At 47.5% G+C, this 23,359-nt stretch overlaps 1 protein-coding gene and 1 long non-coding RNA gene across 11 annotated transcripts in view; one reads left to right on the top strand and one right to left on the bottom strand.

Annotated features, from left to right (window-relative positions):
- Positions 1-1,232: 1,232 nt before the first annotated feature.
- Positions 1,233-15,139, top strand: SLC4A9 (solute carrier family 4 member 9). 10 transcript variants are annotated; one of them, XM_045059979.1, is made up of 23 exons: positions 1,237-1,676; positions 2,018-2,178; positions 2,449-2,562; positions 2,998-3,053; positions 3,178-3,335; positions 3,599-3,686; positions 4,026-4,180; positions 4,374-4,490; positions 4,662-4,836; positions 4,995-5,128; positions 5,302-5,564; positions 6,874-6,932; positions 7,165-7,353; positions 7,482-7,595; positions 8,613-8,687; positions 8,791-8,952; positions 9,100-9,278; positions 10,043-10,115; positions 11,797-11,865; positions 12,115-12,288; positions 12,947-13,045; positions 13,397-13,500; positions 14,575-15,139. In XM_045059979.1, the coding sequence occupies exons 1-22, from the start codon at positions 1,459-1,461 to the stop codon at positions 13,448-13,450; spliced, it is 2,886 nt and encodes a 961-aa protein (XP_044915914.1). In that variant the 5' UTR covers positions 1,237-1,458; the 3' UTR covers positions 13,451-13,500; positions 14,575-15,139. The 10 variants fall into 10 exon arrangements, with proteins under 10 accessions (XP_044915902.1, XP_023111582.2, XP_044915899.1 ...); XM_023255813.2 differs by having other exon boundaries at positions 1,239-1,676; positions 12,893-13,045; XM_023255816.2 differs by lacking the exon at positions 8,613-8,687 and having other exon boundaries at positions 1,241-1,676; positions 12,893-13,045.
- Positions 6,163-23,359, bottom strand: part of LOC102899826 — a 34,793-nt gene continuing 17,596 nt past the window's right edge. Inside the window, exons 2-3 of the long non-coding RNA XR_002158729.3 lie at positions 17,108-17,165; positions 6,163-9,267 (exon numbers count right to left, since the gene is read on the bottom strand). This is a non-coding gene — a long non-coding RNA (uncharacterized LOC102899826). The remainder of the gene's footprint in view (positions 9,268-17,107; positions 17,166-23,359) is intronic.

The following is a 23,359-nucleotide window of genomic DNA, read 5'->3' on the forward strand; positions in this document are numbered from 1 at the left end:
CAGTGTGTGTGTAGGTGTGTGGGGTGGGGTGGGGGGTGGGGGGAGGTGCAGGCAATATACGACAAATACACGAGGCAGATACTAGTAGTGATAACTGTTAGAAAGAAAATGAAACTGAGAAATGTGATGGAAAAACAGGGTTGGATGGAAAAAAAGAAAAAGGTCTCCTTGAATAGGTAACGTCTAAGATGACACTTAGGTGACAGGGATCCAGTCATGTAACCATCTGGAAGGAAAACTTCCCTTGCAGAGATGAGAACTAGAAGACCCCCAGGCAGGAACAGGCTTTACATAATAGACAAAGACCAGGACAGCTAGAAAGGAATCAGCAAGAGAGAATGAATGGTACGAGATGTGGTCATGGAGGTAGGCTAGGGCCAGACTACAGATTTTATAGGTCATGACGGAGTTTGATTTTTCTTCTAGAAGTAATAGGAATGTATTGGGTGAGGTTTGAGAAGAGTAACATAGCTTGATTGCCTTTTAAAACAATTCCTATGGCTGCTGTGCAGAGAATGAACTTCGGCCAAGGAAGAGTGGAGGCAGGGGGATTATTGCAAGAGATTAAAAGCTATAGAGATAATTCAGGTGACACATGGTGGTGGCTTGGAACAGGGTAGAAGTGGAGGATGTGGGAGATGTGGTTGGATGCTGGGTTTACTTTGAAGGTAGAGCCAAGAGGACTTGCCAATAGACCACATTTTCTTCTGCTCCTTTGGCCCTGGGAACTCCATACACACACTCTAGTTGGCTCCTCTATCCTCACTGGGGGTCTGGGTTACAGAGGCAGACCCCAGGGACCCAGCTAAATTGCAAAGTTTCCAGGATCAAACAAAGGAATTTAAGACTCAGGCGTTGTGTTCTCCATGAACTGTCTCCACTTTCCATTATTAGCCCATTTAATGGGAGGGGACTCTGCCTGTTGTCTCCCTTACTCGATCTAGCCTGGCTTCTATACCCCCAGTTACTCATTAAGACATTTGTTTATCCAAATAGGGGCCCTTAGGGTGTATTGGTGACACCCAAAACAGTCCTGGGGGTGGTGGTGTTTGTATCTGATACAGAGTAGGGGGCAGGATCATCTGATGGTCTCAGTCTTCAGACCCAGGCCAAGTGACTTACTCATGTTAATTTACACAAAACACAGTGGGGTCAGACCTGATCCCACAGAAAATGCACACAACAATTTTGCCCCAGGCTGGGCATTTCTTTAGAGCCTGGGAAAGATCAAGCTAGCCTTACAAACATTCTCGGGCAGCAAGGGCTGGGGAAAGCAAGCAAGAAAGGGGATTACCCAGCTGGCTCTGGAGTCAGCAGGCCCTGCTCTGTTTGTGTTGTGCTGCATGGAGGGTGGGGGTGCATTATAAATGCAGCCAGCCAGAGGGCCCCTGGCTCAAAACCTAGGACTCAAAACTTAGGACTGCACCATCCCTGGGAGTCTGTGCAAGCCTCCCCAAGATGAAGCTGCCAGGCCAGGAAGAGTTTGAAGTCTCCAGTGCTTGTGAAAATGTGCCCACAGGAGAGCTGGAGAATGGCCCTGGCTCTTGCCCCAGCCCTGACGGCACCTCAGACACAGACAGAGGGGATCGGGGGGTACCCACGGACCCTCTGCTCTTCATTCAGCTGAATGAACTTCTGGGCTGGCCCCAGGCACTGGAGTGGAGAGAGACAGGCAGGTGAGTGGGACCCAGGGCAATTTTATGGGGTCTTGCCCCTTCCCCGGCTGGTGACTCCTCCTGTTTGGGGAGATGCTCTGCCCCAATTAAGAGTTCCTCTCTGTGCTCTCCAATTCAGGCCCTCACCCTCCATGATGCTCAGTTTTCTCTGCAGTCTACTTTTGAGTTCCCCAAGACCCCAGATGAGGGGTGAATGTCCAGGAAGGGGCATGCTATGCACCACTGGGCCCAGCCTCCCCCCCCCCCACCATTGCTCTACTTTCCCTGGATCTCCTGTGTTCCCACAACCTGGACCTGGGAGAGATGGCCCCAATAACACAGTCTATTCCTCTCCACCACAGGTGGGTGCTGTTTGAGGAGAAGCTGGAGGTGGGTGCAGGCCGGTGGAGTGTCCCTCACGTGCCCACCCTGGCACTGCCCAGCCTTCAGAAGCTCCGCAGCCTACTGGCCGAGGGCCTTGTGCTGCTGGACTGTCCAGCTCAGAGCTTCCTGGAACTCGTGGGTATGCTGGGAGCCTGTACAGGGAGGGCCTGAGTAGCTATGCCATTTCCCTAAGACTTCCCCCCAAAGCCTTGGAACTTTCCAGAGCTCACCCCACTGCACCCTAGGGATTATCCGTCCCTGTCACAGGGAGGAGATGGAAAAGCAGAATGGAGGAGCAACTTTCCTGAGATTCCCAGAAGGGAAAGGGAGCCAGGCAGAGGGGAAAGGGGAAGAGTGTGGGGACAGGGAGCTCTCAGGAGAGGGTTGAAGGCCCATCTCTATTCTTTAGAACAGGTGACAAGAGTGGAGTCGCTGAGCCCAGAGCTGAGAGGGCAGCTGCAGGCCTTACTGCTGCAGAGACCCCAGCATCTCATCCAGCCCACAGGCACCAGGCCCTGCCAGGGTGAGAGGCCCCTCCCTGGGCCCAGGACCAAAAGCCCTGGGTGGGAGGGTCCCAGATCCCCCCTGCGCTTCTTGGACTAAGAGCAGCCTAACCTTGGCTCAGACCTCTCAACCCGGGGCCTCAACCCAGGCCTCGTGGGTGAGAAGTGGAGGTAACGGTGAGGGGAGAAGAATGGAGGGGCCAGAGTTTTGTGAAGGGACGCTCTTGACAGGCACCGTGCCAGGAGCTTTACATGCAGTATATTCTCATTTCATCTTCACAACCATCCGGTGAGGCAGTACCACAATTAGCCCCATTTTAGTGATGAGAAAACTGAAGCCCAATGAGGGGAACTCTAGTTTTCATAGTTTATCACGGGTAAACCTGGTCAGGGAGCCCTGGTGTGTCCACCTCCAAAGCCTGTACTCTTACTCGCTGCCTGATCATGTTTTGAAGGGTCTGCTCATCCAAGAGAGGCTTCTCACAATGAGGAAGCCCCGCTGAAGGAACAGGTTTGTGGTCCTTCCTTGGGCAGGGCTGGGAGAGGAGTCAGGCCTCATTATTAATCACTACCCCACCAAAATCTGCCTTCCCACGTAACCACTCATCCATGTGTCTCCTTGAACCCCCATCCAGCGTCAGAACCCTCTGAGACGGAAGCTGCCTCCGGGGGCTGAGGCAGGGGCTGTGCTGGCAGGAGAGTTGGGCTTCCTGGTACGGCCCCTGGGGGCCTTTGTACGACTGAGGGATCCAGTGGTGTTGGGGCCCCTCACTGAGGTGCCCCTTCCCAGCAGGTGAGGCTGTGGGGAGTCGGGGGTCCTGGAGCCCAGAAGGATCTCTACTGGGGAGGTGGTTGAGAAGTCTCTGGTTCAGTTCTCTGAGGGGGCATGAGTGGGGATGGTGCTCAGGGGTCTGGGGAGGGGGTGGTGGTCAGGGCTGCAAAGTAGGTGTGAACATGATGAGTGTATGAATGGGGGCTGGTAGGAAGGTCAGAGGTCAGGGCTGCCTTGTGGGATAGCAGTCTCTTATTTTCTCTGGCGCCTGGTTCCTCCCTCAGGTTTTTCTGCCTCCTCCTTGGTCCCTCCACACTGGGAAGGGGCTATCATGAGATGGGCCGGGCCATGGCCGTCCTCCTCAGTGACCGGGTGAGCTGGGCAGGCAAGCGCGTGCGTGTGTGAGTGTGTGCACGCACGCGCAGACTTTTGCCAGTGAGAGTGCACACTGTGGCCTCTAGATGTGACTGAATACAGCAATGAGGCAGAGTGTGGCTTTGTGTCTGTGCACATGAGGACTTAAGTTTTCTTGACTACCAATGTAGCCCCCTTAACTAGGACACTGCTGGCACACGGTAGGCCCCCAATACTCACTGCATGCATGTATTAATGAAGGAATGCTTGAATGACTTGTGTCTAGCTTTGAGATTGTAAAGATTCGTGTAAAGGACCAGATCGGCATTTACTGCCCCTTTCTGCCCCTATCCCTAGCAATTCCAGTGGTCAGTTCGTCGGGCCAGCAGCCTTCATGACCTTCTGGCAGCCTTGGATGCCTTCCTAGAGGAGGTGACAGTGCTTCCTCCAGGTCGGTGGGACCCGACAGCCCGGATCGCCCCACCCAAATGTCTGCCTTCCCAGCACAAAAGGTATATGGGGTTCTTCTCCACAGACCTTGGGTCCAGTTCCACTGTTGAGGAGGGGAGGGGATCCCAGGAAAGGGATACTTACCTTTGGATTCAGGGTCTGCTGGCAGAGATAAGAGCGGCCACCAGGAGGCAGCAGGCCCAGTCACGTTTTGGTTGGAGATCCTCAGGCAACCTGGGTTCCCCTTCTCTTCAGGCTCCTCTCACAACTGAGGGAGGTCAAGGGCCCATCTGCCCAGCATGGGGCCCTGGCTGAGGACAGACATGGTCACTGGCCACAGGCGCCCAGCCCAGAGTTACAGCGGACAGGCAGGTGAGGTGAGCTGGGTGAGAGCAGGGGTAAGGGTCCTGGGAGGGGAGAGAGGTCACAGGGGCACAGAGGTGTATGCTCACGATGGAGGGGCTCAGCCAGTCACAGGGAAGGTAGCAGGGATAGGGGCGTGGGGTGTGGGCACTTGGGTCACTGACAAACCATGGGTGGGAGGCTGTTTGGGGGCCTTGTCCAGGATGTGCGTCGGAAGGCCTTGTGGTACACCAGTGACTTCCTGGACGCGCTGCATCCCCAGTGCTTCTCGGCTGTGCTCTACATCTACCTGGCCACCATCACTAACGCCATCACTTTTGGGGGTCTGCTGGGGGAAGCCACCGATGGTGCTCAGGTGAATCGGGAGATGTGAGGGGGGGCAGGCACAAGTTTCAGTATTCTGCTAGCTACCCCTGGGGCAATGGGTGGGCCGTGGAGGCTCCCTGGAAGCTTGGGTGGCTGTACTGAGGACTCCGGTGTCCTGTGCTGACAGGGTCCTCTGCCGGCTTCTAGGGGGTGCTGGAAAGTTTTCTGGGCACTGCAGTGGCTGGAGCTGCTTTCTGCCTGATGGCTGGCCAGCCCCTCACCATCCTCAGCAGCACGGGGCCAGTGCTGGTCTTTGAACGCCTGCTCTTCTCCTTCAGCAGGTAGGAGAACGCCCCCACCCTCATCAGACCCTCACTAGCTGCACTCTTGGCCTGATCCTGGCTGGGTCAATAGGGAAGGGAGGGAGCTGTCTGTTTGGCTCCAGGGGTACCTAACCTGGGGTAGGTGGGGAGCAGAACAGCCCTGGCAATCCCTGCCTGTCTCACTCCCCCAGAGATTACAGCTTGGACTACCTGCCTTTCCGCCTATGGGTGGGCATCTGGGTGGCCACCTTTTGTCTGACACTAGTGGCCACAGAGGCCAGCGTGCTGGTACGCTACTTTACCCGCTTCACCGAAGAAGGCTTCTGTGCCCTCATCAGCCTCATCTTCATCTACGATGCTGTGGGCAAAATGCTGAGCTTGACCAGTGCCTATCCCATCCAGAGCCCTGGCTCTCCTGCCTACGGCTGCTTTTGCCAGTACCCAGACCTGGGAGGTGGGTGAGGGGAATACGGAGCTGGAAGAGATGGGGGAGGATGTGGGAGGGGGAGGGGATGTCCCCTTGCTGTCCCCCTTGTTTAAGTTCAACAAAATCCTGAATACTTTCCCAATGACCAGCAGCACTCTTCCCCACTTTTTTTTTTTTTTAACATTTATTTATTTTGGGGACAGAGAGAGACAGAGCATGAACGGGGGAGGGGCAGAGAGAGAGGGAGACACAGAATCGGAAGCAGGCTCCAGGCTCTGAGCCACCAGCCCAGAGCCCGACACGGGGCTCGAACTCACGGACCGCGAGATCGTGACCTGAGCTGAAGTCGGACGCTTAACCGACTGAGCCACCCAGGCGCCCCCCCCCCACTTTTGTTTTGAATCCATTGAGAAGTAACAGAGCAGGCCCAGTATTATCTTTTTTTTTTTTTTAAGTTTATTTATTTATTTTGAGAAATAGAGCAAGCAGGGAAGGGCAGAGAGAGAGGGAGAGGATCCCAAGCAGGATCTTCACTGTCAGCGCAGAGCCCAAGATGGTCTCAAAGTCACGAACCACGAGATCATGACCTGAGCCAAAAGTCAGACACTTAACCGACTGAGCCACCCAGGTGCCCCAATATCATCTTTATTTCTGACAGTGCTGATAGAAGAACATGCTTATATCTATGGGGAAACGGGCTTCCTAACAATGAAACCAAAATTAAATAGATTTACCCACCCAGTCATGGCTGCCCTGGACAGGGACTGTCTTGCCACAGAAGGGCAGAGCTAAGTTGCATGCACAGGGCAGGCAGCTTATTCCCAAGAGTGGGGAGAGGAAGGGACAGGGAGAGGCATGCTCCATTCCTTCTCTCAAATTCACCAATCAAATAAATTGCGGCTCTTCCCCTAGTCTGAGTGACTGACCGAGGGGGAGAGCAGCTCAGAGTTTTACACTTGCACATACCCCTGCACAAGGAAGCAGCAGGAATGGGGAAGAAATATCTTCTCAAGAGCGCCAGACTCTGTGTTAGGCATGAGCAAAACCAGTTCTGGTCCTGATAGAAACCCACAGATTGGTGTGCTCATCTTTTAAGCAAACATTTGCTAGGCATCTGCTCTGGCTGGTCCTATGCCGGGCACCAGGGATACAGAGACGTAAGGAATTGGTAGGGACTGGGAGATGTCCTGAGGAGCACAGCATTTAGGGTCAGAAGACAGATGAGTCAGAACTAAGAACTTTCTGGTTCAGTTGGATCCATGAGATCAGGCTCCTGAGGGGCTGGAGAAGGTTTCCAGAGGAGGCACATATACCCAAATTGTTCTCTGCTTCCCAGGAAATGAGTCTCAGTGGAAGAAGACAGAACCAAAAGACAGAGGTGACATCTCAAGCATGGTGAGGGCCAGTTCCTGGGAGAGTCCTGGGAAAGACATGGTGGAAGCCAAAGAAGTCAGTGGTTCCTGGCTTTTCCCTCCCCACAGGCTAGGGAAACCCTTACAGTTCACAGAGGCCCAGACATTTGCTGTGGCTGGAGACCTCCTATCCTGGGCCCTTGGTGTCTCAGTGAGTGTCAGTCAATGTTTATTCTGCCACCCATAACCCCATACCTGAACACCCTTCCATACAGGACCTAGGCCTGGTCAATGCCTCCTTGCTGCCCCCACCTGAGTGTGCCCGACGGGGAGGCCACCCTCGTGGTCCCGGCTGTCATATAGTCCCAGACATCGCCTTCTTCTCTGTCCTCCTCTTCCTTACTTCTTTCCTCATAGCCACGGCCCTCAAGCATGTAAAGACAAGCCGCTTCTTCCCCTCTGTGGTGAGTGTTACCTCTGTCTGTGGGAGAGTACTGCCTCTTGGCCTTGGGCCCTGTCTGTGAATGGGAAAGGGTAAAGAGGGAGGGGGCTGGGAGGCCTGAACCTGACCAAGTGTCCACTGTGTGGCCAGGTGCGCAAAGTGCTCGGTGACTTCTCCTCAGTCCTGGCCATGCTGCTGGGCTGTAGCCTCGATTCCTTCCTGGGTCTAGCCACACCAAAGCTCATGGTGCCCAGCGAGTTCAAGGTGAGAGCTGGGAGTGTAGAACAGAGGGGAGAGCAGGGCCAGCAGACAGGACTTTGGAGGAGGAAGATGAATGGATACCATGCTTTTCTTCCTCTGAGCTTCCATTTCCTTGCTCATAAAATACAAATAGTAATAATAATGACCTCACAGAGTTGTTGTGAGGATTAATGAGGTGTTGCTGCCAACACAGTGGGTACAGAAAACATGGGAGTTATTATTATAAATTAGGGGTTAAGAGGTTGGGTTCTAGTCAGCCAGCCCTGGGCTCGAGATCCAGTTCTGCCACTTCCTAGCTGTGTGACCTTAGGCAAGCCAACCCACATTTCTCATCAATGAGCCTCAATTTATTTACCAGTAAAATGGAAATAATAAATAACAATAGCTGCTACTCTGTAAGTTGTTCTGAGGTTCACAGAAGATGAGTGTAAGTCACTCATCTGGCACATACCAAGATCTCAAAAAATGTTACTTATTGTTGTCATAGGTTGGCCCTACCCACCCTACTACTCCGCACTGTCTTCTTTGCACCCCTGTTTGCCGGCTCTGATCTGCTAAAGCTGGAGCTTCCTCCCAAGGGCACGGCAGCGCACAGGACAAGGCTTAGCACGGACTTAGCATCTAGACTTTGCCTGTGCATTTGGAGACCTCCTCTCCAGCTTCCCCCAGGACAGGAGAGCAGGGAGACTCCACCTGGGGTAGCCTCAGGGGCTCAGAATCTGAGATGGCAACTGGGGTCCCCTCCCCGACACAGACGCTTATAATCAGAGCAGACGCAGACACACCCAGCCCTGCCCTGGCCCCAGATCAAGGCAGGTTTGAGCCTGAGTCGCCCCACCCTGGTTGTAGGGGGCGGGGGGTGCCTAGGGAGGAGGGCTCTGTACATCAAGAAATGTGGGCAGGCCTCACCCACCATCTCCTCCTCTTGCAGGGAGGGAGGGCACCTGAGAACCAAAATCCAGAGCCCCTGGCTCCAGCCCAACTCCCAGGCTGGTTCCCCTTCTTCTGCCCTCTTTTAAGGCACTGGAATGCTTTCAACCAGTTGTACATGCACACGTACTGCTCCCACCTACCACCCAGGGTCTTGGAACTGGGGTAAGGGGGTTGGGGGTTATGGAGGAATGCCAAAGCCGGGGTGTGCAGGTGAGGTGCTCTTGGGAGACCCTCTCTAACTTGTCCACGGAATGCCCTCTCCCAGCCCACACTCCCTGGGCGTGGATGGCTGGTGTCACCTTTTGGAGCCAACCCCTGGTGGCTGAGTGTGGCAGCCGCCCTCCCTGCTCTGCTGCTGTCTATCCTCATCTTCATGGACCAGCAGATCACAGCGGTCATCCTCAACCGTGCCGAATATAAACTGCGGGTAAGACCTGCTGGGTAGGACCAGAGGCCCCTAGACCAAGGTACAGAAACTCCAGGGTGGGGTCCAGGCCCTCCCTCTCCCACTCCAGAGGACAGAGAGCCCAGATCTGGCTTAGTTTCATCCTCGATGCTCCACCACTACCTGCAGAAGGGAGCTGGCTTCCACCTGGACCTCTTCTGTGTGGCTGTGCTGCTGCTGCTCACATCAGTGCTTGGGCTGCCCTGGTATGTCTCAGCCACAGTCATCTCCCTGGCCCATATGGACAGTCTTCGGAGAGAGAGCACAGCTTGTGTCCTGGGGGAACCCCGCAGCTTCCTGGGCATCAGGTGAGGCCAATATTGAGGAGGCCAGAGTGAGAGATCCGTCAGTAAGGTGGTGTAGGGGAGTACAAGGCAGAGTGATTTGGACAGCTTAAATTCTAAGCCTCCAGAGGGCTCTCTCACTACTCCATAAGCACTGCAGTGGGGTGAATGGGTGGGTTCCGGGCTGAGATGGGCATGTCAGGTCTTCCCTCTTCTCCTTGGCCATGGGTGTGGGAGGGCCCGTGGGAGGAGCCTCATGGACACAAAGGCAGAGGCGGCCAGGGCCAAGGGAGGGTGAGGTGCCACCTAACAAACCACCCCCCCCTGCCCCCCCCCCCCCCCCCCCCCGCCCCGCAAGGTAGGAGTGCCTCACTGATGTTACAAAGTTACTGTCACAAAAACAATTTTCTAACCGTTGGAAATACAATCCGTGGAAAGTTTGTGAAATCAACTTTGAAACTGTGAAATGAAAGTTTTTATGGCAGTGTAAAAATCGCTAACGTTGCACCGAAATAAAAAATAAAAACAAAGAGCAACTATGAGCTTGAGCTGACGGAGAGGCCTGGAACATCCCAGCTCAAGTGCCCTGCCCCTTCCTTTCCACCAATTTTGCACATAATGCTAAGGCCCCCTCCCTGCCAGGCTACTACTGGGGGGGGGGGGGGGGGGGAAGGGCTCTCTCCACTTCCCTCCTGCCCGTGCCTTGTAGTGGCGTCTGGTCAGCATCTCCAAGCCAGGCACCCTGGGGGCTCTCCCAGCCCCTAGCTAACTCTTCCCTCACCCCACAGGGAGCAGAGGCTGACAGGCCTGGTGGTGTTCATCCTCACAGGAGCCTCCATCTTCCTGGCACCTGTACTGAAGGTACCTTTGTTAGGCTGGCATCAGGGGCAGGGCAGTAATAATAACAAATACAGCAAGAACTGACACTGGCTAAATACTTACTGTGCACTAGGCACTGTGTTAAGTTTTCTCCACACTTGGTCTCATTTGATCCTCACGTGAACCCTGAGAGACATACATACTTCACCAATGAGCAAACTGAAGCTTGTTTGTTTTGACAGAGAGAGAGAGAGAGAGAGAGAGAGAGAGAGAGAGAGAGAGAGAATCTTAAGCAGGCTCCACGCCCAGCTCAGAGTGCAACGCAGGGCTGGATCTGACAAGTGTGAGATCACAACCTGGGCCGAAATCAAGAGTTGGACGCTTAACTAACTAAGCCACCCAGGTGCCCCAAGGAAACTGAAGTTTAAAGAGATTAAGTAGCTTACAAAAGGCCACCAAAAGAGCTAGTTTCTCAGATCTGAGAATCCAAACTCTTACCTGGTGGGTTTTCTACCCAGTGGAGCCGGGTATGGGCACGCTACCATCCCCTATGGGCCAAGAGGTATGGCAGTCTTGCTCCAGCCTGCCAACAAACCTCAGACTAACAGTGTGATCATCACATCCCAGGAAAACCTTGAGAAAAACCCCTTCACTTCTCCCTTACCAGATGTTTATAGAACACCTGCCATGTGCAAGGCTCTGCTAGGCACTTGGGAGAAGTGGCAGGGAGGAAGGGGAGGCAGGAGTATTGAAAAGAGATATGGAGCCAAGCCCCTATCAGCAACATACACACATGAACAAAAATTAAGTAATAAGTAATCGTAGAAAGGTTCAACAAGCTAAGGCGAGGACACGGAGAATGGCATACAAGAGTCACCAGGGAGGAAAGGTTTGGGGAGGGAAAGGTCATGGAGGCTGGGTGAGAGTAGAGTAGTTGAAAGAGCCAGATAGACTGGATTGGCTGCTTGCTAACTAGGTGACTCTCATTCAGCAGATATTTACTGAGCATAAACCATATGCTAGGCACTGTTCCAAAGACTGAGGATATAGTGGTGATCAAAAGAGACCATCCACTGCTTGAAGTCTGGTGAGAAGAGACAGAAAAAAAAATTAAAACAATAAAACAGGAAAATTTCAAATAGTGATTACTTCTAATGAAAAATATAAGAGCGTAAGGTGATTAAGAGTGCCAGGGGTCTACTTTAGATTGAAAGGTGTCAAGACACCCCACCACTTCTGGGGTTTCAAGAGATGAGCAGTGAGAAGCCTGAGTAGTGAGAAGGAAGTCAAGGAAGAACATTTTAGGTAGAGGGAAATAGCAAAGCAAAGCAAAGGCCTTGCAAAGGATAGAAATAAACCTCGGCATATTGAGAGAAGGAAAGGAAGCCATATAGCAGGAACAGAGGGAGCGAAGAAGAAAGTGATAGATAAGATAGGAGAAGTAGGCCAGGGAGTGGACAAGTTAACTTAATCTCTCTGAAACCCATTTCCCCCTTTTGTGAAATGGAAATTATAAAATTTACCTCATCTGACCATCTTGAAGCTTCAGTATCAGGCATGCAAAGTGGGAAAGGAAGAGAAAGACTTGGGTCGGCTTAGGTGTGGATGCTGGAGGCTGGGGTTGGAGCCTAAGGCTGGGGTGGGGGTGGAGGTGGGGGAGTGTGGGTCTGGGCAGCTAGCAGAAGTGGACTCCTTTGCCTGCTCTCTACTTTTTTTCTACCAGTTCATCCCGATGCCTGTGCTCTATGGAATCTTCCTGTACATGGGAGTGGCAGCGATTAGCAGCATCCAGGTGGGCCCATTAGAATCACCAAGCAGTCTCACTCCTCCTCTTCTTTCCTGCTGGTGCCTTCTGCTTATACTTGCCAAGTCCTCTCCTCTCCTCTTCCTGTCTCTCCTGGGCTCAGGAACTCTGATGCCAGGCTCTGAATGGGGAGGGCGCCAAGGGAGCCTTCTGACTTCCCACTCCCGCTGGACTTGGACAGCTAACAGTGACACCCTCCAGGTTGAACACCCTGCTCTCCTCCTCTTATTCCCCTAGTTCACAAAGAGGGTACAGCTATTATTGATGCCAGCAAAACACCAGCCAGACCTCCTCCTCTTGAGACATGTGCCTCTGAGCAGGGTCCACCTCTTCACAGCTATCCAGCTTGCCTGCCTGGGTCTGCTTTGGATAATCAAATCTACTCCTGCAGCCATCATCTTCCCCCTCATGGTAACTTGGGGCAAGGTTGGGTAATGTCCTGGGGGTCCTGGGAGACTCTGAGCCTGGGATGGTGGCCAAAGCCTCCACAGGAGAAAGACATTCCCCTCTCACTTGCCCTAGCTCTGGTTGGGAGTTTTAGGACAAAGAAAGATGGCCGAGAGCTGCCTACAGATAGGTTAGTCTTGGGATACCTGATTCAACTCCATTTTTCTAACCTTTTTGGGCTGATCAACCACAAGCAGGAATATAAAGTCCAAAAGAAAACTGAGGTCCTGGGAGAGGCAATACAGGCACTTTTATTACTCAGTGAGGTGATAACACAGGTGGCTTCTGGCCTTATTCTTACGCTCTGAGGAAGTTAAGAGCCATAGGCTTTGTAGTAGGACCAACCACATCCCAGCTATGTGACTTCTGAGAAGTTTCTAAACTCTCAAGGCCTCAGTTTCTTTCTCTATACAATGGGAACAATTATATCTACCTCGTAGGAATGTGTTAGCATTAAGTGAAACAATACACAGTGTCTAGTACATAGGAAGTGCTCAACGAATGTTACTGTAGTTCATGTTTCTGCTGCTATTGCTGACAGCTCTGGGTTTTATTTGCATCCCTGCAGTTGCTGGGCCTGGTGGGGGTCCGAAAGGCACTGGAGTGGGTCTTCTCACCACAGGAACTCCTTTGGCTGGACGAGCTGATGCCAGAGAAGGAAAGGAACATCCCTGAGAAGGGACTGGAGCCAGAGTACTCACTTAGTGGTGACACTGAAGATGTAAGCCGCAGGATGGGCCCTCTCAGGAGAAGAGGGCAGGAGTGGGGAGGACCTTCTTGACCAGGAATTATCCCTAAAGTCTAATATTTCTATTAAGCCTGAACACAATCACTCCCCTTAGCTCCTCACTGACACAGGTACACCGAAGGGGTGAGGGAAATCTTTCTTTATAGGGCAAGGGCCCTAGTTTATCAACCCATGGGATTGGAAAGGTCTGATGACAATTTGGTGGGCTTTTTCAACCTTGATCTTTGTCTCAGTGTGGGTTTATATCCTTTCACTTTCTGGGTCCCTTTCTCTCTGCTCTGTCTCTGCCTATTCCCAACTCATCTTGGGATCTTTCTTCCACAGTCAGAGCTGATGTATCAGCCAAGGGCTCCAGAAATCAACATCTCTGTGAATTAGCTGGAGTAGGAGGAATTTGGGAGTAGAGACTCCAGGAAACTGAGCATGAGGTGAGGATGTGAGGGAAGTGCCCCTGTAGTCAGGGATGGGGAAGTGTGCGCTCAGACCTTGGAAACTTCCAGTGTGCTGACTAGCCTGTTTTGCCTTCATGTTCCAGTCCCTCATGAACCCCAAAGTAGAGGAGGGAATAGAACCGTCTCCCCAGAGGGAAGAATGAAATAAGCCAGGGTACCTGGGCTTGGCTCCCTGCGGCACTGAAGTCTGGCCAGTAGAGGGAGCTGAAGCTCACACCAAATTAGATGTAGAGATTGGGGGGGGGTGGGGGGGGGTTGGTGGGAGGAAGGGGTAAGATGATGAAAGAATGTAGGGAACTGGGGAGGAGATGAAAGGAAGATAAATGTCCCTGCTGCTTTCCTTCGCCCTGGAGGCCACTTCCTTAGGCTGCTGAGAACCACACTCCAGACAAGTGGAGGGATTCTGTCACTTGCCCACTTTGCCATTCCTTCAATTTTTATTCCTCCACTTATGAAAACATTTTATGAATACTGTACTTAAGGAGTATTTAGATACTAGAGAGACAGGGGTAAGATAATCATGGTCCCTAACTTCATCAGTTTAAATTCCACTGGGAAAGACCAACACGCAATTGTTGGAGTGGGATAGAGGTGGCTAAGGGAAGCACCAGCTGTGGGAGCAGAGAGGCCTCTAAGCCCTTCTTGGAGGGTGGCGAAGGTGGGGTGGTGGGAGTTGGAGAAAAGAAAAGGGTGCATAACTTGAAATTTGAAGAATGAATAAACACTGTGCAGGATAAGATGGAGGGACATGTTCTAGGCCGAGGGTGCAGCATGTGCAAAAGCCTGGTGTTTTTCCCCTGTGATAAGCTGAATTTCTGGGGTCATAGAACCCCCTTCTATCCATGCTTTTCCAAGCTCTAGAGTGCAAGAAGCCCCACCATTTGCAATGGAAAATTCTAGAGGCCAGAGGGAGAAAGGGCAATTCAGTGGCAAGCCCAGAATAAGATCCAATTTTTCCTTATCCCCTACCAACTCCTTTGCCTTGTTCTTTGCCCTACTGTGCCCCTGAGCACTTGCTCTGACTCAACTATGTCTTCTCTTCGTTCACAGGTGTTTACTCAGGAAGTTAGGACATTGTTGGTTTTTGGCTTAACAGCCAGATGTTCAGTCGTCTGGGAACAATGGGGCAGGACTGGAGGGCAGCTGGCCAAGACTTGTATTGCCCTCTTGAGCAGGAGGTAGAGAGTGGCAGGGAACAAGCAGGTCTGCTGGTAAGCCCTGGTGACTGACTAGGCCCTATTCACTCTCTATCCCATTAAAGGGACCTGGAAGCCCTTCCTATTTTAAACTTTCTGCCCTTACAAATTCTTCTTTACAGAATTGGGGGTCTTCAGCAAACTTTCTTCAGTTTGCAAAAGGGGAAACAAACTTTCCAGAAAAATTATTTCTCTATTTAAAAGTTTTCTATACATAAAAAAAAAAAACTTTACTGATTTTTGACCACAAAAGTAAATGAGGTTATTGAAAATATCAAAACATCAAAGACACATATAATTTTGAAATGAAAACCATGCCAGTGATAACCAGTGTTCACATTTTAGTGTATATTGTTCAGATTTATTTCAAGGGACACGTTAATATTTTTATTAAAATGGGATTATACTCTTGAGTTCTACATGTTTGTCACTTAATGTGAGTTGAATATGTTCCCCTGTTGGTACATACATCCTTTATCTACCTCATTCTTTTTGTAATCTGCATAGAATGAATAACCTTATAATCTGAAAAAGGTATCATATACACAAGAGAGTATATAAAATGTCTTCTGCAAGTACAAGAATTTCTTCAGAGTACATACGTAGGAGTGAAATTAAAGAGTAATGATAGAGCACTTGTGTATGTCAGTTCATCTGTGAATTTTAAAATTAAAAATTACATTTAATCTAGCATCTAGCATTTTAGTTGTTTTAGTCAGGAAGGCTATTCAAAAAGTTTAATCTATACAAGGCCAGAAGTGGAAATTCTTTTTTCTATAATGTTTTATTTTTAAGTAAATTCTCCCCCCAATTTGGGGCTCAAACTCACAACCCCAATATCAAGAGTTGTACATTCCACCATGAACCAGCCAGGTGCCCCAGAAGTAGAAATTTTGAAGGCTCTTTTTAGTGCCTTTTTTTTTTTTAAAGATGTTGTTTTTTTATTTTTTATTTTTTATTTTTTTATTTTTGAGAGAGCAAGAGTACCCAAGTGAGTGAGGGGGAGAGAGAGAGAGAGAGAGAGAGAGAGAGAGAGAGAGAGAGAGAGAGAGAAGTGGGTCTCACCTGGTGGGGCTTGAGTTCACCCATGTGGGACTTGAACTCACTAACGGTGAGATCATGACCTGAGTCAAAGTGAGATGTATAATGACTGAACCACACAGGTGCCCAGCTCTTCTAAATGTTTTTTTTAAAAAGGCTCCTAACATTACAGCCTGAGTACCTATTGATTGAGAGAAATATATACCAAAAGTATAATTTAAACTTAGATAGTTATGTATTTTACTCATTTCAGCAGCATCTACATAATGGTGAAAACATCTGTATTTAGACTTATTTAAACATTCAACAAATACTTATTGAACATCAGCAATGTCTTGTCAGGTAAAATTTCTAACATCATGGAGTTTATACTGAAAGACAGAAATAACAAACAAAAACATTATCTGGGATAATGACAAGTACACTGAAGAAAATCAGTAATATGATAGGGACTGGGAGAAGTTTACTAGAGATGGATGCTCAAGGGAGGCCTCTCTGAGTAGGTGATCTTTAAGCTGGCACCTGCATGACAAGGAACCAACTAAATTATCATCTGCCTGCAGCCAAGACATGGTAAACATTAAGTGTCCTACAGTCCCCAGATTGGGAACCACTGTCATAAGGGGAAGACTATGAGGTGAGCTCTGGCTTCAGTTGTAGCCCTTAGCTTGCTCAGTCCAGGCCATGTGAGCCTGAAACATTCCTTTCCTGGCTCTAACCCACAGTCTTCAGTTTTCTGTCAGTAAAATTGGGCCACAGTCCTGATTCTAGGGTGCTATAAGGGTTAATTGATGCCTATAACATTTTTAAGATGTTTAGATGAAAAACTCAGGGCTGTATGGAGGGTTATGAGAGCCTCCCTAGCCCCAGGGAAAATCTCTCCATATCAGTAACATAGGTCCTCTCTTCTCTAGTCTGTAGCTGTGGGACAATGACTTTCACACTTTTGTGGGTATTAGGTTGTTATAATGTGAATTCCTTGGGCTCTTGGCCTGAGGTTCTGATTTTCCCTGAGGTTCTGTGTCCTTCTGTCCCCTCGTCCAGGACCTCATGTTTCCCAACACTCTAGATTTCTGTCTTTGCAAATGGACCAGAGTATGTACTTGTCCATATATACTGTGGTCAGAGACATCTTAGGTCATTTTTCCTAAGAGCAATCAAGAGGAGACATTGGGGAAGGCAGGAATGTGTCTGTATCTACTTCTCAAATGTAGACCGATATTAGGAGGAGGATTAGGAGAAAACCTTGAATAAGAAGGGAGGAATTGCCGACTGGTCGAAAATGAGAAAAGAAGGTGAGTACAAGGAAAATAATCCTGGTGTGAGGCCAGTTCACTGCTTCTTACCTCTTTTCCTGGTGCTGAATTCCACTGTAGGAGCTGTCCAGGAGTTGACAACAAATTCCTTCAACAAATACATATATATTAAATGTCTATTATATGCCAGGCAATGTAGTCTATTGTATTACTAGGTGTAGGAATTCAATGTGAAATAAGATCTCTGCTTTCCTGGAGCTTCCATTCTAGTAGGGGGAGGCAGCAAATAAATAAATACAATGATATATATGTAAGACTATTTCAGACAGTGGTAAGTACAATAATACAAGATAACATAATAAAGAGGGAGAGTTTGGCAAGTGACTGTCTTAGATTGGGGGTTAGTAAGGGCCTCTCTGAGAAGATAACATTTGAGCAGAGACCTGAATGACAAGAAGTCAGCCTTGGGAATAGGGGAGAGGGAGTGGAGGGAAAGAAAGCATTTTTTGGCCAAGGTAATATCAGTGTCAAGGCCCTCAGGCAGGAAGAGCTTCAGAATGTTTGAGAAGGCCCACAGAGCTAGAGTGGAGGAGTGAGGGAGAGAACAGGGGAAGGTGAGGTTGGAAAAGATGAGGATCAGTGTGGTAGGCTACATAATGAATACTTTGAAAGAGGCAATATGGATGAGGCCTTGTCCCTTTGGGTAAGAATAGTAGAGGCCAACCTAGAGCAGCCAAAACAATCTTGAAAATGAAGAACCAAGTTATAGGACTCACAACCTCTGATTTTCAAAATTACTTCAAAGCTCCTATAATCCAGACAGTGTGGTACTTGCAGAAGGAAATACATACAGGATTGACAGTCTAGGAACACATACTCACACTTACGGTCAATTGATTTTTGACGAGAATGCCAAGACAATGGTGAAAAAAAATAGTCTTTTCAACAAAAGTTTCTGGGAAAACTGGATATCTCCATGCAAAAGCAAGAAGTTGGACGCCTGCCTCATACCATATGCAATGATTAACTCAAAATGCATCAAAAACTTAAATATAAGAGCTAAAATCATCTCTTCTTAGAAGAAAATAAGCCTTAATCCTCATGACCTTGGACTTGGCAATGGTTTCTTAGAATGATACCAAAACACAAGGAACAAAATAAAAAAATAAATTAGACCTCATAAAAATTTTAAAACTTCTATCCTCCAACTGGCACTATCTAGAAAGTGAAAACAACCAGCAGAATGGGAGAAAATACATGTAATTATACATCTGATAAGGGACTTGTATCTAGAATATATTAAGAACTCTTACAACTCAATAACAAGAAGACAAATAACTCAATTTAAAAATAGGCAAAGGAAGGGGCACCTGGGGAGGCTCGGTGATTGAGTGTCTGTCGGACTCTTGATTTCGGCTCAGGTCATGATCCCAGGGTCATGGGATTGAGCCCTGTGTAAGGTTCCATACTGAGCATGGAGCCTGCTTAGGATTCTCTTTCTCTCCTTCACTGGCTCATGCTCTCTCTCTTAAAAAAAAAAAAAAAAAAAAAAAAAAAAAAAAAAAAAAAAAAAAAAAAAAAAAAAAAAAAAAAAAAAACAAAGCAAAAACAAAAACAAAGGAAGGGGCATCTGGCTGGCTTAATCGGTGGATCATGCGGCTTTTGATCTTAGGGTGGTGAGTTTCAGCCCCACATTAGGTGAAGCACTTACTAAAAAAAAAAAAAAAAAAAAAATAGACAAGGCCTCCAAATAAACATTTATCTAAAGAATATATAATAATGGGAGGACCTGGCTGGCTTAGTCAGAAGAGTGGGATCATTTGACCTTGTGGTCATGAGTTTGACCCCATGTTGGATATAGAGATTACTTTAAAACAAACAAACAAACAAACTAGGGGTGCCTGGGTGACTCAGTCAATTGAGTGTCTGACTTTGCCTCAGGTAATCTCATAGTTCGCCTCAGGTAATCTCATTGAGTTCAAGCCCCACATTGGGCTGGCGGCTGTCAGCACAGATCCTGCTTCAGATCCTCTGTCCCCATGTCTCTCTGCCTCTCCTCTGCTTGCGTTCTCTCTCAAAAATGAATAAACATATATAAAAATAAATAAGTAAATAAACTTAAAAAATAAAGAAGATATACAAATGGACAATAAGCACATGAAAAGATGCTCAACATCATTAGCCATTAGGAAAATGTAAATCAAAATCACAATGAGATACTGTTCACACACATTAGGATGGCTATAAATAACAAGTATTGGTGAGGATGCAGAGAAGTTGGAACCCTCACACATCACTGGTGGGAATGTAAAATGATGCAGCAGCCCTGAAAATAGTTTGTGTCCTTCTAAAAGTTAAATATAGAATCATCATATGATCTAGCAATCCCACTCCTAGATATATACCCAAAAGATTTAAAAGCAGGGACGCAAACAGATACTTTGTACCAATGTTCACAGCAGCATTATTCACAATAGTCAAAAGGTGAAAACAACTCTGATGACTCAACAATGCAAAGTGATGAATAAACAAAATGTATTATATCCATACAGTGGAATATAATTCAGCAATAAAATGTAATGAAACACTGATACATGCTACAACATTGATGAACTTTGAAAACATCATTCTAAGTGAAAGAAACTAGTCACAAAGGACTACATATTGTATGATTCCATTTATGTTAACTATCCAGAATAGGCAAATCTATAAAGATAGAAATTAGACTATTGGTTGCCAAAGGTTTGGCACCTGGGAGGGAAGGGGTGGGGAGGTTAAAGGTAATGGCTAAGGAGTATAGGACTTATTTTTAGGGCTGATGAAAATGTTCCAGAATAGATGTGATGGTTGTACAACTCTGTGAATACAATAAGAGCCACAAAATTATGTGGTCTGTAAATTATATTTCAATAAACCTATTTAAAAAAATAAAAAGAAGGGCGCCTGGGTGCCTCAATTGTTTAAGCATCTGTCTTTGGCTGAGGTCATGATCTCGTGGTTCATGAGTTTGAGCCCTACGTAGGGCTCTGTGCTGACAGCTCAGAGCCTGGAGCCTGCTTTGGATTTTGTGTCTCCTTCACCCTCTACCCCTCCCCTGCTCACGCTCTGTGTCTCTCTCAAAAATAAATAAACATTAAAAATAAAAAAAATAATAAAAAGAATGGTAGGGGCCAGAGCCTGGTATCTAATTAGCAGGGTCACAACAGGGAGGCTGAAAACCTCTAGGGCCTCCAAGACCAAAGGAATTACCACTGCTGGGCAAGAACTGGGGGAATTCTCCAATACTGACTCCAGGAACCTAACAGTTAAGTGAACCCAAGGGAAGAACCACAGTCTTGGGAGATTTCTCCAGGTTGTTTTTAGAGACCTGTGTTTGTTCATCTCCTGCGAATATATCCGTGTCCAAAGGGGAAAATGTATAATGATGCAAACTAGAGCTGTGCTCTCTTTCTAGATCCTCTGCTCTTCTCAATGATAATATATTAATGTCAGAGTCCTTAGCTCCAGCCTGACCTGTCTTCTCTTTATTAATAACCACAGGATCATAGAGCTGGAAGATCATCTCCTCTTAAAGATGCAGAACTGAGGGTTCAGAGGAGAGTTACCTGCTTGATCACACAGCCAGTAAACAGCATAGAGGGGACCCAAATTACGGTGAAACACCTTACCCCTAAATTCCCCATCCTAGTGACTAAATCCCTAATGAATCAGTAATAGCCTAAGGAAGGACAGCTGTCAGGCCAAGGGGAAGGGATGGATGGTAGGAGAGCAAGGGAGAGGTGCGGGTGGATGTGGAGGTGGAAAGTGACATATGTGGCAAAGTAGTTATTATGCTGCTTTACATTTTTTTCTAAGTTTGATTTCTTTCCATATTTGTCCATTCTTTAAAAAAAATTTTTTTTAACGTTTATTTATTTTTGAGACAGAGAGAGACAGAGCATGAATGGGGGAGGGGCAGAGAGAGAGGGAGACACAGAATCGGAAGCAGGTTCCAGGCTCTGAGCCGTCAGCCCAGAGCCCGACGCGAGGCTTGAACTCACGGACTGCGAGATCGTGACCTGAGCTGAAGTCGGACGCTTAACCGACTGAGCCACCCACGTGCCCCATCCATATTTGTCTATTCTAATTAACCATATGGGGCTGTGGCCTGGAAGAATTGTTGGTTCTTAAAACTCATTGAAGGGCTTAGGTCATTTTAAGAAATGGGCCAGCACAGGAGGAAGGAAATACAAGTATCACTGTTCTAGGAGATGTCCCTGGCTCCTCCCAGTTCCTGCTATTGAGCCCAAGTGGGCCAGTTGTGGCCCCTACAGCTTGTCCCTACCATTTAACTTCAGGTTTTCTAAATAAACTCCTCATGGCTGGGAAGGTCCCTGTCGTCTGCCCTATCTAGTCTCTCTCTTCACCCTATGCAGACGAAGTTTTATCTGGAGACTTAGAAAGAGAGAGAAGCAGGGAAAGGAGTATCTTTTCCCTTTCATAGATTCACATCAGAGATGCCCAGAGCACATTCAGAGCTCTTGCTCCCAAGCTTTGACTGCTGAGTTAAAGACGAGAGTTGGCTGAGTAAGGAAAGACTGAAAACCCAGCAGAGACTTCATAGATCATCTCCTCCATCCTTCTGCCTCCACTGCAACTGCTATATAGTACTGCAGCAGTCCTGAAACTTTCTGGTTTCATAACCCCTGTACACTCTTAAAAATTATTAAAGACCTACAGTTCTTTTATTTATTATTAAAGACCCAAAGAGCTCTTGTTTCTTTATTTTAATTTTTATAATATTGATTGTACTTTTTTTTTTTTAAGAGAAAGAGAGAGTGTGTGAGCAGGGGAGGGGGCAGAGAGAGAGGGAGAAAGAGAATCTTAAGCAGGCTCCACATTCAGCGTGGAGCCCAACCCGGGTCTCGATCCCATGACCCTGGGATCATGACCTGAGCTGAAATCAAGAGTTGGATGCTCAACCGACTGAGCCCTTGTTTATAGAGCATCCTGAGCTCTTGTTTATATATGTGGGTTTTTTCTATTAGTGTTTAGTGTATTGGAAATTAAAACAGGAATTTACAAAACTCTGTAAGTTTAATTCATAAATGTGAACATAAGTAACATATTTTTATGAAAAAAATCTATTTTTTGACGCAAAAATTAGTAAGAGTTAATTTTTAATGTGTGACTTAATAAAAGACAGATGGATTGTCCATCCTATCAACTTCAAAATTCAGTCAACTGCAATTAGTATTTTGGCTGAAGAATATGAAGAAAATCTGGATTCACATGGATATGTAGTTGGAAAGGGAGGGATATTTTAATGTTTTTTTTTTCAGATAATTGCAGTTATTATCTTTAATACCACATGAAAATTCAACAACTGTTAGTTTTCTAAAGGTTGAAATCATAACTATAAAATTTTCATACTTTGTTACATTAAAATCCACTAGCCTAGCTTTGAATTTTGTTTTATTCATTCATGGTTTTATAACATCATGTATTGGTCATTTGGGAAATACAGTTCACTGAGTTATGCAGTTCTTGCAAATACTGACACATTTTATTATATAATGTCAAAATAATATCAGAAAATACATTTTGCAATATCATCTCCTATCTCACCAAAAAAGTCTTTAAATTTTGGGAAACTGTCAACCAATGACAGTGGATGCAACTTTCCAAAATCCGCATTTATGCCCCAAAACTTGAATTTTATATTTGGAAACAATATACTGTCAGCTGTTTTCCTTCAAATGGCAGGCTCCAGAAAATGTCTGCCAAATACACCAGTCTGAATTACCAAAATTTATGTCAGTCATACTTTAAAGTAAAAATGATGTTCCATGAAAAAATGGTTAGTTCAACTTACAACAAAAATAGTTGCATGAGTGTTTTCCCTGGAGACAACCAATGTTCAGCAGAAGTGCTCTATGTATACTTCTCATTTCCTCAAATAGAATATTAAAATACATGTAATGAAAGGCTGAGATTTAATTAATAAAATTAATTTTTACTTCTTCATTAAGGACTTTTTTTTTTTTATTTTTTTTTTTTCAACATTTATTTATTTTTGGGACAGAGAGAGACAGAGCATGAACGGGGGAGGGGCAGAGAGAGAGGGAGACACAGAATCGGAAACAGGCTCCAGGCTCCGAGCCATCAGCCCAGAGCCTGATGCGGGGCTCGAACTCACAGACCGCGAGATCGTGACCTGGCTGAAGTCGGACGCTTAACCGACTGCGCCACCCAGGCGCCCCATTAAGGACTTTTTAAAAATGTTTAAATATTTAAGAGAGAGAGCGTGTGTGCAAGCAGGGGAGAGGCAGCAAGAGAGAATCCCAAGCAGGCTCCGCACTC

The sequence above is a fragment of the Felis catus genome, chromosome A1 (assembly GCF_018350175.1).
Source record: "Felis catus isolate Fca126 chromosome A1, F.catus_Fca126_mat1.0, whole genome shotgun sequence".
Taxonomy (NCBI): Eukaryota; Metazoa; Chordata; class Mammalia; order Carnivora; family Felidae; genus Felis; species Felis catus.